The sequence below is a fragment of the Salmo trutta genome, chromosome 34 (assembly GCF_901001165.1).
Source record: "Salmo trutta chromosome 34, fSalTru1.1, whole genome shotgun sequence".
Classification (NCBI taxonomy): Eukaryota; Metazoa; Chordata; class Actinopteri; order Salmoniformes; family Salmonidae; genus Salmo; species Salmo trutta.
The window spans coordinates 25,131,164-25,157,499 of NC_042990.1; the positions used below are offsets into that span (position 1 = coordinate 25,131,164).

General features: G+C 43.2%; 1 protein-coding gene across 1 annotated transcript; it reads left to right on the plus strand.

The window, feature by feature from the left end:
• Window positions 1–262: 262 nt before the first annotated feature.
• On the plus strand, window positions 263–25,659 carry LOC115173900 (SWI/SNF complex subunit SMARCC1). The gene is made up of 26 exons (XM_029732399.1): window positions 263–514; window positions 1,110–1,229; window positions 10,382–10,467; window positions 10,623–10,797; window positions 11,142–11,211; window positions 11,365–11,437; window positions 13,639–13,714; window positions 13,794–13,919; window positions 14,084–14,169; window positions 14,283–14,404; window positions 14,496–14,555; window positions 14,693–14,730; window positions 14,843–14,955; window positions 15,049–15,120; window positions 15,263–15,376; window positions 15,465–15,618; window positions 16,105–16,275; window positions 19,270–19,528; window positions 19,614–19,688; window positions 21,389–21,438; window positions 21,546–21,678; window positions 21,760–21,905; window positions 22,567–22,701; window positions 22,840–22,969; window positions 23,046–23,132; window positions 25,319–25,659. The coding sequence occupies exons 1-26, from the start codon at window positions 338–340 to the stop codon at window positions 25,402–25,404; spliced, it is 2,934 nt and encodes a 977-aa protein (XP_029588259.1). The 5' UTR covers window positions 263–337; the 3' UTR covers window positions 25,405–25,659.
• Window positions 25,660–26,336: the final 677 nt, after the last annotated feature.

The window sequence follows — 26,336 nt, forward strand, 5'->3', positions numbered from 1 at the left end:
AAAGCAAACTGAAGAAAAAAAACAACAACACGTTTTAACCATTCACTATCAATAGTTCAGATTAAATTATTTGGTGTTATGAACCAATAACAAAGGAGAAAATGCAGAGAACATGGTAAAGCAATTTTACCAGTTGTATTTAGATTGTTATAATGGAAACACCTATTGGATAAATGTGGCAACTCGTCTCTTGTTGCGAAAAATATTTTTTGGCCAAGTTTTCAGGCCTTGAGGGCGGGTTTTAAGTGGTTATTTTGCAAGACATTTTGGCTACCCCTGGCAACCCTGCTGATTTACAGCTACAGCTCTTGAGCGGGCTAGTTTTCCACCCGTTATTATGGCGACAACGTCTGGGGGACCCAACATCGGGACTCCCGGGACCAGCCAGAGTCCACATACCACCACAGCACAACGGAAAAAAGACGGGAGTCCGTCCGCGAGGTACTGGGAGAGCCACGACACCCTGGTTCAGCTCGAGACGGTGCGACAGTGGATCGGGAAGCACTACAAAAAGGTGCGTGAGCTAACACTAGCGTAGCGGCTAAGTATTTACATTGGTAACCAAGGGCTAGTTATCATAGCGGCTAACTATTGTTGACAAGATGAATACTGCTAACTAGCTTAGCAATCTCTCGCTACTTAACTAGCTAACTAAAGTAAGTTATTAAATACATTTGCTGTATGCCTTAGCTAGCTAGCTAACTGCCCGAGGTTGGAAGCTACTACTAACTAACTAGCAAGATTGCAAGCAAGTAAGCTAGCAGCTAACGTTAGCTAGCTAACTGCGTTACATTAGCAGGGTCGCGATCAATTTCAATTCATAAAGTAAACCAAATTCGAATTCCAGTGTACTGCCTGAATTGACCCCACCCCTGTACAATAGCAACTGTTTATAATCTGAAAACAGTAACATTGTAATTAGCTTGCTAGGTATGTATGTTTGCAGCTGCTAAGTTTAACTGTGACCTACTCCGATAAAACACTATATAGCTAGTTTTGTGCTCCGTATTTCCTAGAGTAGTGACTGCTGTGGACTGTACGATGTAGCAAGATGCTCAAGCTATACCAGATGTCCTTCTGCATTACTGATGGTGTGTTTGTGTGCGAAGTATGTGCAGGCAGACTCTCCATCCTGCCAGGCTCTAGCCTCCCTCACCCTTCAGCTGCTTCAGTTCCAGGAGGAAGTGTTCGGCAGACGGGCCGAAATCCGCACACACACCAAACTACCGGTGAGTACACAAACACACTAGGGTTTCTGTAAGGACAAGTGACCCTGGAAGATTTTAATTTACCGGACATATGCATTGTATGTGTCGTGGAAATTACCACCAGGGACACCTGAAGTCAATCTTAAATGAATCACTCTTTATTTACAGCAAGCTGGAGAGGTCACAGTCAAACTTAGATGCATAAAGTACTGGTCTGAAGTTAGCTCCCTCGGGGCAGTCCCATTAGATCTGTTATATACTGCTTAAACAGACAAGTTACATAGGCATGGTTCATAGGGATGGTTCCTGCATGTGTCTGGAATCGTATCCTATCTTAACTTATAGAACATATTCTGGGCGTTCGGCCAGATGGTCCTAAGGATGGCTTCATGTCGCCCCCTCATATATTTACCAAGCACAGGCAGGAACCAAGGATTATTTATGACACGAAAGACAAGATGAACATTTTCAAGGCTGCCTCTTCAAACGATTACATTTTCCATCAATAAACAGGGGATATTGGCTAAATGAGCCATATTGACGTGGCCTTAAAAACAGCCTATAATATAAAAAAACAAACAAATATTCCTTCTGTTTCGATGTGTAGCATGTGCAAAACTTTAGCCTATTGGTTTTTACTTTGCTAAAACAATAATTGTCCACCTCACAGCGATTTGAGACCTAAATGCATCAGGGCATTGCATGCATATGTCTATAGGCTTAGGTGTCCACTGTCTTCATTTTATCTTTATTATTTATTTAAAAATAAATATAAACTAAGAGAAGCTTCGGCCTAGCCCCAGAGAGAGAGATGCCGGTGGCATGCTACAACACCAAAATGCATTTCTTTATCCTTGTCAGATAGGCTACTGCATCTGCTATACAGATATTGGCGTACAGGAGGCTAATTCCTATTTTTTTTAATCAGAATTTTTTTAAATGAATCATTATATTGTTAGATTATAGGACTGACTCTGGTAGACAAAACATTCTTCCTCACATCAAGTTCAACTGTCGGAGGCAGTTGGAGCACAAGTGCATACAGCCTTCATATCATAGGCCTGCAGTATAATGGGCAAAAAGACACACCACAAACCTTCACAAAAGATTCCGAACTTTATTAGGGTAAAGTTGAAGTCGGAAGTTTACATACACCTTAGCCAACTACATTTAAACTCAGTTTTTCACAATTCCTGACATTTAATCCTAGTAAAAATTCCCTGTCTTAGGTTAGTTAGGATTACCACTTTATTTTAAGAATGTGATATGTCAGAATAATAGTAGAGAGAATAATTGATTTCAGCTTTTATTTCATTCATAACATTCTCAGTGGGTCAGAAGTTTACATGCACTCAATTAGTATTTGGTAGCATTGCCTTTAAATTGTTTAACTTGGGGCAAACTTTTCAGGTAGCCTTCCACAAGCTTCCCACAATAAGTTGGGTGAATTTTGGCCCATTCCTCCTGACAGAGCTGGTGTAACTGAGTCAGGTTTGTAGGCTTCCTTGCTCCCACACGCTTTTTCAGTTCTGCCCACAGATTTTCTATAGGATTGATGTCAGGGCTTTGTGATGGCCACTCCAATACCTTGACTTTGTTGTCCTTAAGCCATTTTGCCACAATTTTGGAAGTATGCTTGGGGTCGTTGTCCATTTGGAAGACCCATTTGCGACCAAGCTTTAACTTCCTGACTGATGTCTTGAGATGTTGCTTCAATATATCCACACAATTTTCCTGCCTCATGATGCCATCTATTTTGTGAAGTGCACCAGTCCCTCCTGCAGCAAAGCACCCCCACAACGTGATGCTGCCACCCCCGTGCTTCATGTTTGGGATGGTGTTCTTCGGTTTTTTTATGGTGGTTTTGGAGCAGTGGCTTCTTCCTTGCTGAGCGGCCTTTCAGGTTAGGTCGATATAGGACTCGTTTTACTGTGGCTATAGATGCATAGTACCTTTTTCCTCCAGCATCTTCACAAGGTCCTTCGCTGTTGTTCTGGGATTGATTTGCACTTTACGCACCAAAGTACGTTCATCTCTAGGAGACATAACGCGTCTCCTTCCTGAGCGGTATGATGGCTGCTTGGTCCCATGGTGTTTATACTTGCTTACTATTGTTTGTACAGATGAACGTGGTACCTTCAGGTGTTTGGAAATTGCTCCCAAGGATGAACCAGACTTGTTGAGGTCTACAATTTATTTTTTCTGGGGTCTTGGCTGATTTTCTTTAGATTTTCCCATGATGTCAAGCAAAGAGGCACTGAGTTTGAAGGTAGGCCTTGAAATGCATCCACAGGTACACCTCCAATTGACTCAAATGATGTCAATTAGCCTATCAGAAGCTTCTAAAGCCATCACATCATTTTCTGGAATTGTCCAAGCTGTTTAAAGGCACAGTCAACTCAGTGCATGTTAACTTCTGACCCACTGGATTTGTGATACAGTGAAATAATCTGTTTGTAAACAATTGTTGGAAAAATTACTTGTCATGCACAAAGTAGATGTCCTAACCGACTTGCCAAAACTATTGTTTGTTAACAATACATTTGTGGAGTGGTTGAAAAACGAGTTTTAATGACTCCTACCTAAGTGTATGTAAACTTCCGACTTCGACTGTATATCAAATTTATTTATAAAGCCCTTCTTACATCAGCTGATATCTCAAAGTGCTGTACAGAAACCCAGCCTAAAACCCCAAACAGCAAGCAATGCAGGTGTAGAAGCAGGGGGGCTTGGAAAAACTCCCTAGATAGGCCAGAACCTAGGAAGAAACCTAGAGAGGAACAAGGCTATGAGGGGTGGCCGTCCTCTTCTGGCTGTGCCGGGTGGAGATTACAACAGAACATGGCCAAGATGTTCAAATGTTCAAAGATGACCAGCAGGTTCAAATAATAATAATAATCACAGTGGTTGTCGAGGGTGCCACAGGTCAGCCCATCAGGAGTATATGTCAGTTGGCTTTTCATAGCCGATCATTCAGAGTATCTCTACCGCTCCTGTTGTCTCTCGAGAGTTGAAAACAGCAGGTCTGGGACAGGTAGCACGTCCGGTGAACAGGTCAGGGTTCCATAGCCGCAGGCAGAACAGTTTAAACTGGAGCAGCAGCATGGCCAGGTGGACTGGGGACAGCAAGGAGTCATCAGGCCAGGTAGTCCTGAGGCATGGTCCTAGGGCTCAGGTCCTCCGCGAGAGAGAGAATTAGAGAGAGCATACTTAAATTCACACAGGACACCGGATAAGACAGGAGAAATACTCCAGCTATAACAGACTGACCCTAGCCCCCTGACACATAAACTACTGCAGCATAAATACTGAGACAGGAGGGGTCGGGAGACACTGTGGCCCCGTCCAACGATAACCCCGGACAGGGCCAAACAGGCAGGATATAACCCCACCCACTTTGCCAAAGCACAGCCCCCACACCACTAGAGGGATATCTTCAACCACCAACTTACCATCCTGAGACAAGGCCGAGTATAGCCCACAAAGATCTCCGCCACGGCACAACCCAAGGGGGTGCACCAACCCAGACAGGAAGATCACGTCATATCAAAGTAAGTCAAGCCATTGCTTGTAGGGAAAATACGAGTAGGATATTATATTGTGGCAAACACAACATTACAGTTGGAACAGAATGAAACAAAACACTTGCGAACTGGTTTAAAACTTCACACATTTTTGAACAGGCTACTTACTCTATATTGCAGCAATTACCAAGAAAGGCTAGTGCCTACTGTACCCAACAAATGACAGCAGTAGTCTAATGATATTTATTTTACAACAGGCCTACTTAGAACCTTAAACTAAATACGGAGAACACAATTAAAAAGACAGATCGGACTTAAGTTAGCAAGTGACAATTTCTCAACAGAATCAAACAAAACACGTTTTTGCTTATTTAAAGAACTGGTTTAGATTAATAAATAGGCATACAATGATATACAATAATGATAAAACAAATAATTATAAATATGAAAAATTTATTAAAAATGTAATTAATTAAAGTTCCAAAATTGTATCCTACCTGAATAGCTAGTTGCACAGTAGCCTGCATTTGGCCACGCCAACGTTCTTCTCATCTGTCCAATAATAATATGTCCAATACAATATTAAAACTTGTCCATACAGAGGACATTCCCCTTGTAGACTTTTCACTATAGGCATGCACTAACTTTCGTTTTACTTCAGTGCAAAAGGCCTACATCCTCGCAATAAACAGTAGCCCAAGGCTCCTCTCTAGCGCTCTTTCTCTCTTCAGCAGCAGACGGATGCATGCAAGGCAGAGTATAATAGTGAGAGAATGGTGCTGAAGCGTGAAATCGGGATGTATGATAGGCAGCCCTGGGCAATTTGGCCGGCTATGATTTAATTTGTCTTTAAATTTATTTTAGCGGCCAAAAGCCTGCAATTACCAGCTGGCGGAAACCACCCATGTTTGGGTTTCAAATCTTATTTTATTTGTCACATGCGCCGAATAAAACAGGTGTAGATCTTACCGTGAAATGCTTACTTACAAGCCCTTAACCAACAATGCAGTTTTAAGAAAAATAAGAGTTAAGAAAGAAAATATTTACTAAATAAACCAAAGTAAAAAAATAAAAGAGCAACAATAAAAAAACAATAACGAGACTATATACAGGGGGTACTGGTACCGAGTCAATGTGCTGGGGTACAGGTTAGTTGAGGTAATTGAGGTAATATGTACATGTCGGTAGGAGTAAATTGACTATGCCTAGATATTAAACAGCGAGTAGCAGCAGCATAAAAAAGGGGATGGGGGGGTCAATGCAAATACTCCGGGTAGCCATTTGATTATCTGTTCAGCAGTCTTATGGCTAAAGGGTAGAAGCTGTTCAGAAGCCTTCTGGACCTAGACTTGGCACTCTGGTACCGCTTGCCGTGCAGTAGCAGAGAGAACAGTCTATGACTAGGGTGGCTGGAGCCTTTGGCAATTTTTAGGGCCTTCCTTTGACACCGCCTGGTATAGAGGTCCTGGATGGCAGGAATCTTGGCCCCAGTGATGTACTGGGCCATACGCACTACCCTCTGTTGTGCCTTGCCGAGCAGTTGCCATACCAGGCGGTGATGCAACCAGTCAGGATGCTCTCGATGGTGCAGCTGTAGAACCTTTGGAGGATCTGAGGACCCATGCCAAATCTTTTCAGTCTCCTGAGGGGGACTGGGCATTGTCGTGCCCTCTTCACGAATGTCTTGGTGTGTTTGGACCATGATAGTTTGTTGGTGATGTGGACACCAAGGAACTTGAAGCTCTCAACCTGCTCCACTGCAGCCCCGTCGATGAGAAGGGGGCGTGCTCGGCCCTCCTTTTCCTGTAGTCCACGATCATCTCCTTTGTCTTGATCACGTTGAGGGAGAGGTTGTTGTCATGGCACCGCACTTCCAGTTATCTGACATCCCTATAGGCTGTCTCATTGTTGTCGGTGATCATACCTACCACCGTTGTGTCGTCAGAAAACTTAATGATGGTGTTGGAGTCGGGCTTGGCCACGCAGTCATGGGTGAACGTTGAGTGCAGGAGGGGACTAAGCACGCACCCCCGAGGAGCCCCCCTGTTGAGGATCAGCGTGGCAGATGTGCTGTTGCCTACCCTTACCACCTGGGAGCGGCCCATCAGGAAGTCCAGGATCCAGTTGCAGCGGGAGGTGTTTAGTCCCAGGATCCTTAGCTTAGTGATAAGCTTTGAGGGCACTATGGTGTTGAATGCTGAGCTGTAGTCAATGAACAGCATTCTCACGTAGGTGTTCCTTTTGCCAGGTGGGAAAGGGTAGTGTGGAGTGCAATCGAGATTTCGTCATCTGTGGATCTTTTGGGGCAGTATGCAAATTGGAGTGTCTCTAAGGTTTCTGGGATTACGGTGTTGATGTGAGCCATGACTAGCCTTTCAAAGCAGTTCGTGGCTACAGATGTGAGTGCTACGGGTCGGTAGTCATTTAGGCAGGTTACCTTAGTGTTCTTGGGCACAGGGACTATGGTGTTCTGCTTGAAACATGTAGGTTATACAGACTTGGACAGGTTGAAAATGCCAGTGAAGACACTTGCCAGTTGGTCAGTGCATGCTCGGCGTGCACGTCCTGGTAATCCGTCTAGCCCTGCGAATGTTGATCTGTTTAAAGGTCTTGCTCACATCGGCTACGGCGAGCGTGATCACACAGTCGTCCGGAACAGCTGGTACTCTCATGCATGCTTCAGTGTTGCTTGACTCGAAGCGCCTATAGAAGTCATTTAGCTTGTCTGGTAGGCTTGTGTCACTGGGCAGCTCGCGGCTGAGCTTCCCTTTGTAGTCTGTAATAGTTTGCAAGCCCTGCCACATCCGACGAACGTCGGAGCCGGTGTAGTAGGATTCGATCTTTGTCCTGTATTTACGCTTTGCTTGTTTGATGGTTCGTCTGAGGGCATAGCGGGATTTCTTATAAGCGTCCGGGTTAGAGTACTTCTCCTTGAAGCGGCAGCTCTACCCGTTATCTCGGTGCGTATGTTGTCTGTAATCCATGGCTCTGGTTGGGGTATGTACTAGAGGTCGACCGATTTAATCGGCATGGCCGATTTTCAAGTTTTCATAACAATTGGTAATCGCCTTTTTTGGACGCCGGTTATGGCTGATTACATTGCAATCCACGAGGAGACGTGGCAGGCTGACCACCTGCTACGCGAGTGCAGCATCAAAAGGACCTTGTGGCTGCAAGGAGCCAAGGTAAGTTGCTAGCTAACATTCAACTTATTAAAAACAATCAATCTTCACAATCACGAACTACACATGGTTGATGATATTACTAGGTTAACTAGCTTGTCTTGCGTTGCATATAATCAAAGCGGTGCTTGTTAATTTATCATCGAATCACAGCCTACTTCAATTTCGCCAAAAGGGTGATGATTTAACAAAAGCACAATCGTTGCACAAATGTACCTAACCATAAACATCAATGCCTAAACCTGCATATTTAGTTAATATTGCCTGCTAAAATTTTTATAACACTTTTAACTAGGGAAATTGTGTCACTTCTCTTGCATTCAGTGCAAGCAGAGTCAGGGTATATGCAACAGTTTTTGTCGCTTGGCTCGTTGCCAACGGTGTGAAGACCATTTCTTCCTAACAAAGACTGTAATTAGTTTGCCAGAATTTTACATAATTATGACATAACATTGAAGGTTGTGCATTGTAACAGCAATATTTAGTCTTTGTGTTGCCACCCGTTCGATAAATTATGGAACGGTTACGTATTTCACTGAAAGAATAAACGTTTGGTTTTTTCTAAATTATAGTTTCCGGATTTGACCATATTAATGACCAAAGCCTTGAATTTCTGTGTGTTTATTATAATTAAGTCTATGATTTGATAGAGCAGTCTGACTGAGCGGTGGTAGGCAGCAGCAGGCTCGTAAGGATTTATTCAAACAGCACTTTACTGTGTTTGCCAGCAGTTTTTAGCAATGCTTGATTCACTGTGCTGTTTATGACTTCAAGCCTATGAACTCCCGAGATTAGGCTTGCAATACTAAAGTGCCTATTAGAACATCCGATAGTCAAAGGTATATGAAATACAAATGGTATTGAGAGAAATGGTCGACGCGTCATAATTCCTATAATAACTACAACCTAAAACTTCTTAACTGGGAATATTGGGAATATTGAACCACCAGCTTTCATATGTTCTGAGCAAGGAACTTAAATGTTAGCTTTTTGACATGGCACATATTGCACATTTACTTTCTTCTCCAACACTGTTTTTTTGCATTATTTAATCCAAATTGAACATGTTTTGTTATTTATTTGAGACTAAATTGATTTTATTTATGTATTATATTAAGTTATTGTTCATTCAGTATTGTTGTAATTGTCATTATTTTAGAGAGATATAGATATATATATATATATATATATAATATCTCGTCCGATTAATCCGTATCGGCTTTTTTTGGCCGTCCAATAATCGGTATTGGCTTTAAAATCATAATCAGTCGACCTCTAGTATGTACTTGTGGGGACAACATTATTGATGAAGCTGGTGACTGATGTGGTATACTACTCAATGCCATCGGATTAACATATTCCAGACTGTGCTAGCAAAACAGTCCTGTAGCTTAGCATCTGCGTCATCTGACCACTTCCGTATTGAGCGCGTCACTGGTGCTTCCTGCTTTAATTTTTGCTTTGAAGCAGGAATCAGGAAGATAGAATTATGGTCAGATTTGCCAATTGGAGGGCGGAGGAGAGCTTTGTACGCGTCTTTGTGTGTGGAGTATAGGAGGTCTAGAGTTTAATTTTTCTCTTGTTGCACATGTAACATGCTGGTAGAAATGAGGTAAAACAGATTTATGTTTCCCTGCATTAAAGTCCCCGGCCACTCGGAGCGCTGCCTCTGGATGAGCTTTTTATTTTTTGCTTATGGCTTTATACAGCTTGTTGAGTGTGGTCTTAGTGCCAGCATTAGTTTGTGGTGGTAAATAGACATTTACACAAAATACAAATGAAAACTCTCTTGGTAAATAGTGTGGTCTACAGCTTATCATAAGATACTTTACCTTAGGCGGGCAAAAACTAAAGGCTTCCTTGATATTAGATTTTGTGCACCAGCTGTTATTTACAAATAGACACAGACCGCCACGCCTTGTCTTACCGGAGGCAGCTGTTCTGTCTTGCCGATACACAGAAAACTCAGCCAGCTGTATGTTATCCATGTCGTCGTTCAGCCACGACTCGGTGAAACATAAGAAATTACAGTTTTTAATGTCCCGTTGGTAGGATAGTCTTGAACGGAGCTCCTTCAGTTTATTCTCCAATTATTGTACGTTGGCCAATAGGACACTCGCCGACAAATTCTCACAAGGCACCCGGACCTGCGTCCCCTGTATCTGCGTCTTCTCTTCACACGAATGACGGGGATTTGGGCCTTGTTCGGGTATCTGGAGTAAATCCTTCGCGTCCAACTTATTCAAGAAAAAATCTTTGTCCAGTACGAGGGGAGTAATCACTGTTCTGATGAACAGAAGCTCTTTTCGGTCATAAGAGACTATGGCAGAAACATTATGTACAAAATAAGTTACAAATAACGTGAAAAAAAACACACAAAATAGAACAATTGGTTAGGAGCCCATAAAACAGCAGCCATCTCCTCCGGCCCCATTATTGGTATTTTTGTGTGTGTGCTCCTCTCTAGTCTCAGTGCTTCCTGGACCTGCGCCCAGGAGGCGGGCTTTGCCATATCCTTGGCACTGCCTACAAGTTCAAGACTGATCAGGGTTGGTGAGTGACAAATCTTATACCCTATCACTTACCTCCTAGCCCCCATCTCCTGTCTCCTATCTCCTCCCTCTGACAGGGCTGGTGAGTGACACCTTTGGCAACGTCCTGTTTCGGGGCCTGCTTGGTAACCTGCATGGGTACTCTTCCTCCCCCAGGAGAAGGTTTGACCTACAGAACTCCTCCAGGACGGACCGTAACGTAGAGATGTTTACTACTCTGGAGAAGACCCTGGTCCAGAATAGCTGTCTGTCGAGGCCCGTCGTGTATGTGGACCAGGAGGTGGATCAGAACCTGAACAGCAGACTGGCTGACATCATCACCAAACACCAGGTGAGGGAGGGAGGGAGGGAGGGAGGGCAGCAAGAAGGGAAGATGGATGGAGAGCAAGGGGAGGAAGGAAGATTTATGTAATTTTGCCATGGGGGCTGTGGTTTTCTCTCTTGGGCTGTTGGGAAGCGTAGTTCTTTGTCTCAGCTGATGGGCAAAGAGTTCTTTGTCTCAGCTGATGGGTGATGTAGTTCTGTCTCAGCTGATGGGTAATGTAGTTCTGTCTCAGCTGATGGGTAATGTAGTTCTGTCTCGGCTGATGGGTAATGTAGTTCTCTGTCTCGGCTGATGGGTAATGTAGTTCTCTGTCTCAGCTGATGGGTAATGTAGTTCTTTGTCTGTCTCAGGGTTCGTTGACTGAGGACAGAATCCAAGCCTCTCACCACATCTACCCCCGTCCAGCTGTCACAGACCAAGGTCAGTGTGTGTGTGTGGGGTCATCGCATACAATTGCATATTGTAACTCATTTAATAGGATCTTTGTGGGTCATATTCACAGTTTAAGTATTTTTGCGAGTTCTGTTCTTAGTTTTTGACCGTTGGTGTGTGTTTGTGTATCCTTATTTCCAGATTGGGAGTGGGTGCGCCCTGTCATGCGGAAGGACAACTATGTGTTGGTGCACTGGGGCAGGCACCCTGACAGGTAACACACACACAAACACACACACTAGGGTTGAATGGTGGGAACCCAGTTACCGAGATTTACCAGGATTTACCGCCAATACCACTCCCTTTTCCGGGGTTAAATAACTGAGAAACTGGTAAACTATAATCAATTATTTATAGGAAAAGCATGGCTTTCGGGGGCAACCTTATATTTTAATTGTAAAGATTATAATTTTTTAATTACAGCTGCAGAGTTTTAAAACAGCCTCACTCGAATATCGTTGCTTTAAATCAATGCATGCGCGAGCACTCTGTCTTTCTATCAACTCCAATCAAATTGCATCCAAAATAGATCATCCTGTTCTAGATATATATATATCTCAATCTCAATGTCCTATACTACCTCTTTCAGGTTATACATTCCATGCAGTATTAGCCTTATATTTAGCTAGTTAATGATTGGTTATGCATAATAAGCTTCGAACTTATAGCCTCTGTCTCTTGCGCAATACGCACGCACCCGTGCTCTGCTGGCCTCTCACCTTAAAAAAACTCAGCTCTTGGAATCCCATGCAGGAAAAGCTACCTACAATACCTTGCTGGACATAATTTCTTATACCAATAGACTATTTGAAGAGGGATGGAAGCTCTTGTTTGCTGAATGTTTTATACAGCAGCCAATAGAACTCACAGGTAGTTTGAAAGAAGAGTGAAGCGCTATGCTGGTAGGCTGTAGAAGTTATTTATTCAGACACACAACCATTCCATCTTCCTGAAGAGAAGTGAAAGCCTTCTGCATCTAATTCTAGTCCTATATTATTCAAGGATGTCATTAGAATGATGAAGATGAGGACAACCAAACTTATTTCATTTAACTGTTGAAATGGAGGAAGGAATGAAGCAACAATAGAGAAAGAAATAGGAGGTAGGCTAATGACATGGGGAAACGTTATCAAAGGTATATATGCGTCAGCCTACTAATTACTCAAATATTAAAATCAAATTCGCTAGCCTATACTTGTAACTTTGTAGGCCGCATGTGCTGCACCAGAATCGCATGTTCTCTCCCTGCTTTATCATGGTTTGAACAATTCCAGTCCATATAATACAGTCCACAGTCAAAAAGATTAGCCTACTGGAGCTAGTTTAACTTATTTACCCAAGAGAGCATATATCTAGGTACATCTATGGGCTTTTATGTTTTTCTGTTGTGCGTAATGTGCAGTAGCTTATATCATAGATGTATTGGATAATGGCACAATCATGTGGGCTTGGGGTCATTAAATGCCTTTTAGTATAGGGCTCATAAAATGTATTTAATGTATGGCTCATAAAATGTATTTAATGTATGGCTCAGGTAGCATCAGGCTTGAATTTCCGATCAAAGCTCTAACCCTGGATTGTAAACTGTCATGGTCAAAACATAGATACAACATTAGCTAAGATGGGGAGAAGTCTGTCCATAATAAAGCGCTACTCTGCATTCTTAACAACACTATCAACAAGGCAGGTTCTACAAGCCCTAGTTTTGTTGCTCCTGGACTACTGTTCAGAGTCTGGTCAGGTGCCACAAAGAGGGACTTTGCAGGAATATTGCAGTTGGCTCCGAACAGGGCAGCCATGCATACCCCACAAGACATGCCACACGTCTCTTCACAGTCCCCAAGTCCAGAACAGACTATGGGAGGCGCACAGTACTACATAGAGCCATGACTACATGGAACTCTATTCCACATCAGGTAACTGATGCAAGCAGTAGAATCAGATTTTAAAAACAGGTAAAAATACACCTTATAGAACAACGGGGACTGTGAAGAGACACACGCAAAGGTACAGATGCATGCATATGCACACATTGTGATATTGTTGTATGGTGGTATAAACATTTTGTATTGTGGATATGTAGTGGTGTAATAATGTTATATGCTATACTGTTTTATACGTAATGTAAGTGCCTTAATGTGTTTGGCCCCCAGGAAGAGTAGCTGCTGTGTGCATGGCAACAGCTAATGGGGATCCCTAAAAAATACAAATCAAATCCAGACATATGCCTATTTATATGCCTTATAATGCTTTTGAATGACACTTCCGGTTTTGGTGGAAAATACTGGGTTACATGTGAGAAAAGTGATTTATTCTCAGGATGGAACATTTTGTAAAATAGCGGAAACATTTTCAACCCTAACACACGCACACACACCCTCCATAATCATGTGTATGACTGTTTGTTTCCTGTAGCTACGATAGCTGGCTCTCCTCCAGTGACGTAGAGGGAGAGGTGCAGGAACCTCCACATACACACAGACCTTGGAGGGTAAGACACACACACACACACACACACAGAGTTCTATGACTATTTCTCACAAGTGATGAATACGCGTGTGTGTGTACAGGTGCACGCAGGCTGGGTGTTGGATACAGAGGTGTATAATGAGTGGATGAACGAAGAAGACTACCTGGTAGATGACAGAAACGTTCCTCTCATCCTCCGCCGGAGAGTCCATGTCACAGACCAACAGGTGTGTATGTGTGAGATCCTGTGGCTCTGGGCTAGTTGTGTGCTTGTGGTGTGTGTGTTGCTCTCCCTCTGTCTTTTTTTAACAGGCCTGTGTGAGCACTTTCTTAGTTGGTATATCTATCATCACTTGTCTCTCCCCCCTCCCTCCCTCTCTTCCTCCATCAGGACCGTAAGTTTACTCCAGTGAAGAAGAGAAGACGCTCCCCCTCTCCTCCTCCTTCCGATGGCAAAAAGAAAGGAGGAAAGAAGAGGTGAGGTTTCTGTCTCTTCTTCCACCCCTAGCTCAATCTTTCATATTTGTTCCTTTTAACCCCTATTCTCTACCTATTGGCCCTCTCTCTATAACCCTGCCTTCTCTCCCTAGTGGTGGGTTTAAGAGGCGTGGGCCAAAGGAGGAAGAGGAAGAAGTAGAGGAGGATCTGACTAAAGATATGGAGGATCCAACACCTGTCCCTAATATGGAAGAAATTATACTGCCTAAGAATGGTACACGTGTACACATACACACACACACACACACACACACACACAGACACACACACAGACATATGTTTACTTGTTGTGTCTCTGTCTGCAGTGAACCCAAAGAAGGACAGTGAGAACACTCCTGTCAAAGGAGGGATGATGACTGACCTGGGTGAGTGAGAGAGAGAGAGAGAGAGAGAGCGTGTGTGTGTGTGTGTGTGTGTGTGTGTGTGTGTGTGTGTGTGTGTGTGTGTGTGTGTGTGTGTGTGGTTATAACTCATTCTCCACTCGTCCCACTCTTTTCTTCAGATGAAATTGAGGATGACTCTCTGCTTCCTGGTGGAAGGGTAACAATACAATTAGAACTGCTAAAATTTTATTGAATTATCTAATTTTGATGAGGAATTTAGTGTGGCTGTACCCTACACACCGATATACCAATTATGTGTGTGCGTGCAGGAGGATGAGGAGGGCAGAGAGGGGCTGCGTCTGTCAGATGGAGAAGACAACATCACAGAACAAACTCACCACATCATCGTCCCGTCCTACACCGCCTGGTTCAACTATAACTGGTGAGTACACACACGTCACCCTCTCAGACACACGCACATATATTCAAAATGAGGGTTGTCTGTTTTAAACCAAACTGTGCGTATATGTTCCAGTATTCACCAGATCGAGAAACGAGCTCTTCCAGAGTTCTTTAACGGACAGAACAAGTCCAAATCTCCAGAGATGTGAGTAACCATTTCAGGTGTTGCTCAGGGTTCAGTGCTTGGACCCCTGCTGTTTTCTTCAGACATGATTGTACCCCTTCAGAGACATAATCAATAAATCAGCACAATGTGTGTGTGTGTGTGTGTGTGTGTGTGTGTGTAGATACCTGGCATATCGTAACTTCATGATTGACTCGTACCGGCTGAACCCCCAGGAGTACCTCAGCTCCACCTCCTGCAGACGGAACCTGACAGGAGACGTCTGCGCCGTCATGAGGTGTGCTATGAAGTTTAAACCACCACTTACTGTGTGTGTGTTGTGTAACAGTGTTTATTGTAACTGTGTGTATTGTAACTGTGTGTAGGGTTCATGCGTTGTTGGAGCAGTGGGGGTTAGTGAACTACCAGGTGGATGCAGAAAGCAGACCTCTCCCTATGGGACCCCCTCCCACCCCTCACTTCAACACACTGGCTGATACACCCTCAGGACTGGCCCCGCTGCAGCACAGACCACTACAGGTAACACACACACTTATGTTTTTTGGCTCCTAAGTGGCGCAGCGGTCTAAGGCACTGCATCTCCGTGCAAGAGGCGTCACTACAGTCCGTGGTTCGAATCCAGGCTGTATCACATCCGTGATTGGGAGTCCCAAAAGGCAGCGCACAATTGGGCTAGCGTCGTCCGGGTTTTGCCGGGGTAGGCCGTCATTGTAAATAAGAATTTGTTCTTAACTGACTTGCCTAGTTAAATAAAGGTAAAAAGCAAATTTTAAAAAAAATATATATGTATGTATGTATGTATGTATGTGTGTGTATATGTATATATATATATATACACACACACACACACACACACACACACACACACACACACACACACAGCCTGTATTCTTGTTTTGATCCTCTCAAATCTTTCCCTCTCTCCCCATCCATCTCTCTCTCCCCCTCCATCCATCCTTCTCCATCTCTACCCCTCCATCCATCCTTCTCCATCTCCCCCTCCAGGTGTCGTCCTCCCAGCAGATGTTATTCTTCCCTGAGAGAAGTGTAGAGAAGCCCTCAGACTCTCAGAACTTTGGCCTCAGAACAGACCTGTATGCCAGAAAACACCCCAAGAGTAAAGGAGCCAGTTCAGGAAGGGATTGGACAGAACAGGAGACCCTCCTACTGTTGGAGGTGAGACAATCATCTCTGTTTATCTTCCCTCTACTCAGTGATGTAGTCAAGTCACTAGTCGGAGTCATCACTGGTCGAGTCTCAAAAATTGTGACTTGATTCCGGGTCAAGTCTGACTCCTGGACTCGAGTACTACAACACTATCATATCAGAAAGATATTTTCCCATTTCAAACACAACCTATTCTGGTCCCAGAATCCATTTTTCAACAATTTGACCGTCTAATTTTAATGTTTCTTTGGCAATGTAAAAAACAGAGGGTGAGGTACAAAACACTCCAACTGCCAAGGAATCAGGTGGCCTAGGGTTACCAAACTTTACGTGGTACTACTGGGTCACACAATCGCAACTAATGATTACTTGGATAAAACATTAATCTGAATCTAGATGGCTCGAAAATAGTAAAAATCTATGGTGTTCAATACGCAACAGCAGTAAGACCTTTTCTGGGAAAGAAGATCGACAGTAAGAACCTGTAGTCCAATCATCTGCTCCAAATTAGGAGGAAGTACAACACAGTCTCCATCAGCCTATGGCTCATCACCCCTCACTGGTATTGTATATCTTACTGACTTCGCCCCATTATCACTAGATTCAGGTTTTCAAAGGTGATCATTACTTCATTTGTACACCAAGTCTATACACCACCCATAGAAAAACACCTAATCAATACTCAGAAAAGGACAACTGGTAGTAAACAAATAACACAGCTATAACAATCTATTGCTGTCATGACATAGAACAATACTATGCAAACTAAGTGCAAATGGGAATCTGAGAACATTGAATATTATTATTATTATTACACACTCATTCATATGGAAAGAGTATGAATGGAATATCATTAGTAGGTACGTTCTAACTCCAGACAGAATGGTGAAGACCAGAAACAATCAATGAATGCTGGAGAAAATGTGGGGAATTGTCTACCTACATAATTTTTTGGTCTTGTCATAGAATAATGAAATTCTGGAATGATGTTTTGGTCTCTGTAAACAATGTATTTAAATGTTTCCTGGCAAAGAACCCAACAAGTGCCATACTTAGTTAGTTATCCCTGAACCTATTTCAGAACCTATTAAATATACTCCTGTCTGCTTCAAAGAAATGTATTACAGCACATTGGTTAAACCTCACTAGGGTAGGGGGCAGCATTCGGAATTTTGGATGAAAAGCGTGCCCAAAGTAAACTGCCTGCTACTCAGGCCCAGAAGCTAGGATATGCATATAATAGAAAACACTCTAAAGTTTCCAAAACTGTTAAAATAATGTCTGTGAGTATAACAGAACTGATATGGCAGGTGAAAACCTGAGGAAAATCCATCTAGGAAGTGCTATTATTTTGAAATGTCTGTTTTTCCATTGAAAGCCTATCCACCATACAAAGACGTATGACGCAGTTCATGATCCCTATGGCTTCCACTACATGTGGCCAGTCTTTAGGCATTGTTTCAGGCTTTTACTCAGAAAAATTAGGGCGAAACACCACTTTCAATGAGAGGACAGTGGCAATTTCCAGACATGAGTCCTGCGCATGACCGGTAGCGGGCCTTTCTTGTTTTTCCTTTTCTATTGACGAAGCTATTGTCCAGTTGAAATATGATTGCTTGATTTATTTATGACAAAAACAACCTGAGGATTGATTATAAACATCGTTTGACATGTTTCTACAAACTTTTATGGTACTTTTTGATGCTGTGACCGCGCTTTGTCCCAATGGATTACTGAACAAAACGCACCAACAAAACGGAGGTTTTTGAATATAAAGAGGGACTTTATCGAACAAAACGAACATTTATTGTATAACATGGAGTCTTGGGAGTGTAACCATATGAAGATCATCAAAGGTAAGTCATACATTTTATCGCTATTTCTGACTTTTGTTACTCCTCTACTTGGCTGGTTACTGTTTGTAATGGTTTGTCTGCTGGGCGCTGTTCTCAGCTAATCGCATGGTTTGCTTTCGCCGTAATGTCTTTTTGAAATCTGACGCCGTGGTTGGATTAACAAGAAGTTCATCTTTAAACCGATGTGTAACACTTGTATGATTCATGAATTTTTATAGTGAGTATTTCTGTTTTTGAATTTGGCGCTTTGCAATTTCACTGGATGTTGGCCAGGTGGGACGGTAGCGTCCCACACCCCCTAGAGGTTAAATAAGGACATTCCTACTATGGAAGAATGGACTTGTAGAGTGAAAGAAATGTATTTAATGGAAAAGATCACCCATAAACTTAAACTGCAAACATGTATGTGAAATAAGATGGGAACAGCTCCTGTAGACAACTCATTAGTCTCAAAGCAACTAACCATATGATCATTTGATTTATTTTTTTAATATTGTATTTCCTTTAGTTGTTTAATTGTAGAGTTATTTGGTTTGCTGTGTACTTGCCTGTATCTCAGAAGAGCAGAACCTTAATGAGAACCACCATATTTACTTCACAAACACTAATTCTACTAGTTGACTGCACAGACACAGTACTGATACTCCGCAATGGTTGGAAACGGGTATGGACTGACTCAGGGTAGTTGAGGAGCTGGACAATAATGATGATGCTGATAAAGTTGTTTCCACTACCTCTATTTTATTATTTATTTAACTAGGCAAGTCGGTTAAGAACAAATTCTTATTTACAATGACGGCCTACCAAAAGGCCTCCAGCGGGGACGGGGGCCTGGGATTAAAAATAAATACAATATAAATATAGGACAAAACACCCATCACGACAAGAGAGACAACGCAACACTACATAGAGACCTAAGACGACAACATAGCAAGGCAGCAACACATGGCAACAGCATGGTAGCAACATAACAACAACTGTGATGAATTGCTGTACTGTAAACCTATGCTTGAAAACTAATACAAGTATAAGTACCAACAAAAATGTTATCTGGCCAATAACCTTCTTTCTCCCTCATGCCTATCTCTCTCTTATTCTCCTCTTTCTTTATTTTCCACCCCTATCTCTCTCTCCCCCTCCATCCCAGGCGTTAGAGGTCTATAGAGATGACTGGAACAAGGTGTCAGAACACGTGGGGTCTCGTACCCAGGACGAGTGCATCCTCCACTTCCTGCGCCTACCAATAGAAGACCCATATCTGGAGGACTCCGCCTCCTCTCTTGGCCCATTGGCCTACCAGCCCGTTCCTTTCAGCCAATCAGAGAATCCAGTGATGAGCACCGTGGCGTTCTTGGCGTCCGTGGTTGATCCCCGAGTTGCCTCCGCCGCCGCCAAGGCTGCTTTGGGTGCGTGCATGCGTGTGTGTGTGTGTGTGAGAGAGAGAGAGAGCGAGAGTGCGTTTGTGTTAACCCGGTCTCTGTCTCTCTGTAGAGGAGTTTTGTCGTGTGCGTGAGGAAGCTGACAAGGTTCTGGAGTTCCCTGCACTCAATGAGGCTGAGAAGGCAGGTAGGAGTCTGAAACACGGCAGCTATAGAGTACCAGTCAAAAGTTTGGGGACACCAACTCATTGAAGGGTTTTTCTTAATTTGATTATTTTCTACATTGTAGAATAATAGTGAAGACATCAAAACTATGAAATAACCCACATGGAATCATGTAGTAGCCAAAAAAGTGTTAAACAAATCAAATATATTTGAGACTCTTCAAGTAGCCACCCTTTGCCTTGATGACAGCTTTGCACACTCTTGGCATTCTCTCAACCAGCTTCACCTGGAATGCTTTTCCAACAGTCTTGAAGGAGTTCCCACATATGCTGAGCACTTGTTGGCTGCTTTTCCTTCACTCTGTGGTCCAACTCATCCCAAACCATCTCAATTGGGTTGAGGTTGGGTGATTGTGGAGGCCAGGTCATCTGATGCGGCACTCCATCACTCTCCTTCTTGGTCAAATAGTCCTTACACAGCCTGGAGGTGTGTTGGGGCATTGTCCTGTTGAAAAACAAATGATAGTCCCACTAAGCGCAATCCAGATGGGATGGCGTATCGCTGCAGAATGCTGTGGTAGCCATGCTGGTTAAGTGTGCCTTGAATTCTAAATAAATCACTGACAGTGTCACCAGCAAAGCACCATCACACCTCCATGTTTTACGGTGGGAACCACACATGTGGAGATCATCCGTTCACCTACTCTGTGTCTCACAAAGTCCAGCAGTTGGAACCAAAAATCTCAAATTTGGACTGATCAGACCAAAGGACAGATTTCCACCAGGTCTAATGTTCATTGCTTGTGTTTCTTGGCCCAAGCAAGTCTCTTCTTCTTATTGGTGTCCTTTAGTAGTGGTTTCTTTGCAGCAATTTGACCATGAAGGCCTGATTCACGCAGTCTCCTCTGAACTGTTGATGTGTCTGTTACTTGAACTTTGTGTAGCATTTGTTTGGGCTGCAATCTGAGGCTGGTAACTCTAATGAACTTATCCTCTGCAGCAGAGGTAACTCTGGGTCTTCCTTTCTTATGGCGGTCCTCATGAGAGCCAGTTTCATCATAGCGCTTGATGGTTTTTGCGACTGCACACATTTTCTGGATTGACTGACCTTCATGTCTTAGAGTAATGATGGACTGTTGTTTCTCTTTGCTTATTTGAGCTGTTCTTGCCAAGATATGGACTTTTACCAAATAGGGCTGTCTTCTGTATACCACCCCTACCTTGTCACAACACAACTGATTGGCTCAAATGCACTAAGAAGGAAATAAATTCCACAAATTAACTTTCAACGAGGCACACCTGTTAATTGAAATGTATTCTAGGTGACTACCTCATGAAGCTGGTTGAGAGAATGCCAAGAGTGTGCAAAGGGTGGCTACTTTGAAGAATATCAAATACATTTTGACTTGTTTAAACATTTTTGGTTACTACATGATTCCTAATGTGTTACTTAATAGTGTTGATATCTTCACTCTTATTGTGCAATGTAGAAAATAGTAAAAATAAAGAAAAAAACCTTGCATGAGTAGGTGTGTCCAAACTTTTGACTGGTACTGTGTATATATTACACACACTCCTCAACCCTCTAACACTGCAGTAGAGAATCTTTCCATCACACTTTCTCTCTCTCTAGGCCGTCATTGTAAATAAGAATTTGTTCTTAACTGACTTGCCTAGTTAAATAAAGGTTAAATAAACTATCCCTCCCTCTCCTTCCCTGTAGATGTGATGGATGGTGAGAAGATGGAGTCTGGCTCCCAGCAGCCTCTGCAGGTGAGACCGGAAGTGACCTGTGGGGTCAGAAGAAGTGAGACAGGAATTTACACTCTGGTGTTTCTGAGAATCTGATTGTCAGTGGGTGATGATTGTGTGTGTTCCAGGCGGATAGACAGACGGTTCTAGAGCCCAGTGGAGGGGAGAGATCAGTAGAGGGAGAACGAGTTAAGAGAGAGAATGCTGAAATGACAGTCACAGAGGAGAGAGACGGCGATAGCGGAGGGAACTGCGAGACAGGTGTGTGTGTGTCTAATTTCTATTTTTACAGACAAGATGGTGTGTGATGATGTAAGTTATAGATTATCTCCTCTCTTTTAGACCGAGGGGAGAAGGATGAGATTGCGGGGCGATGGAGGGAAGTAGAGCGGGATGAAGGGAGGAGACTAGCAGAGCTGGAGTTGGTAGATGGGACCGTTACCACGGCAGCAGCTGCTGCTCTAGGCGCCGCTGCTACTAAGGCCAAGGTAAGCCCCGCCCACAACCCTCAAACCACCCCATCGCTGCTCACTTACCCCACCCATTAGCCAATCCCTGTCTTCTGTCCATTAAACTGGCCTTTCCCCCACTTTTTTCTTTCTATTGGCCTGTCACTACAGCCATAACTTAGGACCTAGCCAATCAACCACACTCTCTCTCCCCGTTTTTGTGAACATATTTTTTTTTTAAGTTGAAACTAAGTTATCAAATAACTCACACACTGAGTATCCCAAACAACAGGAACACCTTCCTAATATTGAGTTACACCCCACCCTCTTTTGCCCTCAGAACAGCATGAATTCGTTGGGCATGGACTGTACAAGGTGTCCAAAGCATTCACAGGGATGTTGGCCCATGTTGACTCTAATGCTTCCCACAGTTGTCAAGTTGGCTGGTTTTCCTTTGGGTGGTGGACTATTCTTAATACACATTGGAAACTGTTGAGTGTGAAAAACCCAGCAGTGTTGCAGTTCTTGACACAAAACGGTGTGCCTGGTACCTACTACCATGACCCATTCAAAGGCACTTGATTTAACAAGTGCCATCAATAAGGGATCATTGCTTTCACCTGGATTTACCTGGTCAGTCTGTCATGGAAATAAATGTGTTGTATTTTGTGTACAGCAAATAGAGTAATTCTCTCTCTAGCACCTAGCAGCGGTAGAGGAGAGGAAGATCAAGTCTCTGGTGGCTCTGCTGGTGGAGACTCAGATGAAGAAGCTGGAGATCAAACTGAGACATTTTGAGGAGCTGGAGACCATCATGGACCGAGAGAAAGAGGCTGTGAGTATACAGATCTACATCTAGCCAATTGGGATCTAGTTTGGGAAGCTACTAAACATTCATTTGGGTATTTCATAATGGTTCCTTGTAATGTTTGTGTGTCCCTCTTTCCCTGGCCCTCTCTCACTGTGTGTGTAGTTGGAGCAACAGCGTCAGCAGCTGTTGTCAGAGCGACAGAGTTTCCACTCTGAGCAGCTGAAACATGCAGAGATGAAGATTCTACAGCAGAGAGAGCAGCAAGCACCATACACTCCACAACAACACACAGGTCTGTACTCACACGCACAATGTGTGTGCGAATGTCATGGTAAATATTTAACATCCATCTCTCACCTCTCCTTTAGGCCAGTCCATGCCCAGCCAGATGATGCCTACTGGGGGAAACTCTCTCACCATGGCCCCCCGACACTCTGGAGCTCCCAACGGCATGTGTGAGTACCTTCACCCCACACTGCCCCTTACCTCTAGAAAATGTACCCATACAATTTGTACATATTGAGGGTGTTTACAGTGCATTCGGAAAGTATTCAGACCCCTTGACTTTTTCTAAATTTTGTTACGTTACAGCCATATTCTAAAATCTATTAAATTGTCCCCCCCCCTCAATCTACACACAATACCCCATTATGACAAAGTTAAAAGCAGGTTTTTATACGTTTTTGCAAATGTAGAATACATTTAAAAAAATTACATTTACATAAGTGTTCAGACCCTTTACTCTGTACTTTGTTGAAGCAGTGATTACAGCCTTGAGTCTTCTTGGGTATGACGCTACAAGCTTGGCACACCTGTATTTGGGAGTTTCTCCCATTCTTCTCTGAAGATCCTCTCAAGCTCTGTCAGGTTGGATGGGGAGCATCGCTACACAGCTATTTTCAGGTCTCTCCAGAGATGTTCGATCGGGTTAAAGTCCGGGCTATGGCTGGGCCACGCAAGGCTATTCAGAGACTTGTCCTGAAGCCACTCCTGCGTTGTCTTGGCTGTGTGCTTAGGGTCATTGTCCTGTTAAAGGTCTGAGATCCTGAGCGCTCTGGAGCACGTTTTCATCAACGATCTCTCTGTATTTTGCTCCGTTCATCTTTCCCTCAAGCCTGACTAACCTCCCAGTCCCTACTGCTGAAAAACATCTCCACCGCATGATGCTGCCACCACCATGCTTCACTGTAGGGATGGTGCCAGGTTTCCTCCAGACTTGGCATTTAGGCCAGAGTTCAATCTTGGTTTCATCAGACCAGAGAATCTAGTTTCTCATGGTCTGAGAGTCCTTTGGGTACCTTTTGGCAAACTCCAAGCGGGCTGTCATGTGCCTTTTACTGAGGAGTTGCTTCCATAAGGACACTCTATCATAAAGGCCTGATTGGTGGAGTGCTGCAGAGATTGTTGTCCTTCTGGAAGTTTCTCCCATCTCCACAGAATAACTGTGGAGCTCTGTCAGTGACCATCGGGTTCTTGGTCACCTCCCTGACCAAGGCCCTTCTCCCCCGATTGCTCAGTTTGGCTGGGTGACCAGCTCTACGAAGAGTCTTGGTGGTTTCAAACTTCTTCCATTTTTAAGAATGATGGAGGCCACTGTGTTCTTGGGGACATTTAATGCTGCAGAAATGTTTTGGAACCCTTCCCCCAGATATGTGCTTCGACACAATCCTATCTCGGAGCTCTACGGACAATTCCTTCGACCTCATGGCTTGGTTTTTGCTTTGACATGCACTGTTAACTGGACGTTATATAGACAGCCTTTCCAAATCATGTCCAAACAATTCAATTTACCACAGGTGAACTCCAAGTTGTAAAAACATCTCAGGTATGGTCAATGGAAACAGAATGTACCAGAGCTCAATTTTGAGTCTCATAGCAAAGGTTCAGAATACTTATGTAAATAAGGTATTTCTGTGTTTTATTTGTAAAAAATGTGCTACAATTTCTAAAAACCTGTTTTTGCTTTGTCATTATGGGGTATTGTTTGGAGATTTTAAGAAAATGTGTTTTAATTGATTTTAGAATAAAGGCTGTAACATAATAGGGAGAAGGGGTCTGAATACTTTCCGAATGCACTGTATGTTGACTTAGTAATGCAGACAACTGCAGACGGAAGTTGACGATTGAAGTTTGGGGAGGTGTATCTGCCACAGCCAAAAGTTGGACATTGTTGTGGTTTTCCAACAGCAAGCCCCAAATCAACATAGCTGCCATTGTTTTATTAAAGTTTTTCTTAATAAGGTCAAAATAAACTTGTCTCTACCCCCTGTATCACACACTCACAAACTGAAAACATTTGTATAATTCATTGGTTAAAAAGGTTTCAAATATCACATTCATTTGTATCCACTGTGTCTTTTAAATCTCAGCAAAGTTGGTCCCTGTTTCAGTCACAGCTTTGGTCATGTTCGCGTGGTCAAGCAAAAACACCTTAATTGACTATAGTGTCTTCCACAATGCAAGCAATGGCCTTTGATCACATGGATTTTATAAAGTTCATGCAGTTGACATGTAGGTGCAAGTCGGACAATTTTTATCCCCATAATGCCACCCACTTTTTAAAAGGCGGTGACCAACGCTGGTCACTAACTTCATGAAACTGGAACGCTCCTGCTCATGTAGTTTCTTCTTCTCTTGTCAGACCCACCAGCACAGCCTGATGGGATAGCTCCGACCCAGCCTGGTCCTCCAAGCACAGCCATACACAGCCGGGGAGCAGAAACATGAGACCACACCTTGACCCCAGTCACCTTATGAATACACACAGTTACATATTATGGATCCACAGTAAGAAACAGTCAAGGTCATACAGATGTCTGGACAGGTGGTCATGGAAGCCAATCTAATCTTCACATTGGACAGGTCCTCAAATGTGACTGTCATTTTGATGTCATTTAACCATTGTTACACACACTTGCTGTATGCTTTATTGACCAGTGCTGAAGAGTATACTCAAATCATTGTGTTTTATATGAAACTATCGATCTGTGTACGTGTCCTTTGTGTGTGTGTGTGTGTGGAGTTGAATGTGACATTGACATCACACAGATACAGTACTGGATACTGACCAACAAGTATAAAAGAAATACAGCACCATACTCTAACTAGCTGAAACACTGGAATTTAACAGTACTAGTGGCTAATTTGGGAGAATATCATTCATCATCTTGATGGTAAGTGTTTAGAGGAAAAGTATTATAGGTTGGTTTCTTTCATTGACTGTAGAGTTTGATAGAAGTACAGTATAGCAGCCCTACTGCACCAGCGCAGCACCTCACCCTCATGATGGCCTTCCATAAAAATTGTAATTGTCATATCCCTTGTTCTTCTGTCATCGATCCCTCCCTCCCACCCAGACATGTAGTTTGAAAACCATAAGTCAAACAGGGAGGATAAGGGATGAATAAATCTAATTGCCACACATTGGAATTATAATGAACTGTTATTAGGGTATGTTTAAATGTCTTTTGATAGACACGGAAAAAATTGAAAATGACAATATGAACAGGTGATACAGGATTTTTTTTGTTTGTCTCAAACAGCTCGATTCATTGGTCCACTATCCGTTGTGGGCAGACGTGTGCAGTGAAATTGAAGTCCTATTTATATTTTAGACATTTGGCAGAAGCTCTTAACCCTAAATGCTCCTGTAAGTCGCT

What these genes read in the sequence shown, in the direction of transcription:
- LOC115173900 (XM_029732399.1), top strand. Translation starts at nt 338, where the DNA reads ATGGCGACAACGTCTGGGGGACCCAACATCGGGACTCCCGGGACCAGC. An exon ending in TCCATGTCACAGACCAACAG is followed by an intron (nt 13,920 to 14,083) that starts GTGTGTATGTGT and finishes TTCCTCCATCAG; the next exon opens with GACCGTAAGTTTACTCCAGT. An exon ending in CCGCTGCTACTAAGGCCAAG is followed by an intron (nt 21,906 to 22,566) that starts GTAAGCCCCGCC and finishes TTCTCTCTCTAG; the next exon opens with CACCTAGCAGCGGTAGAGGA.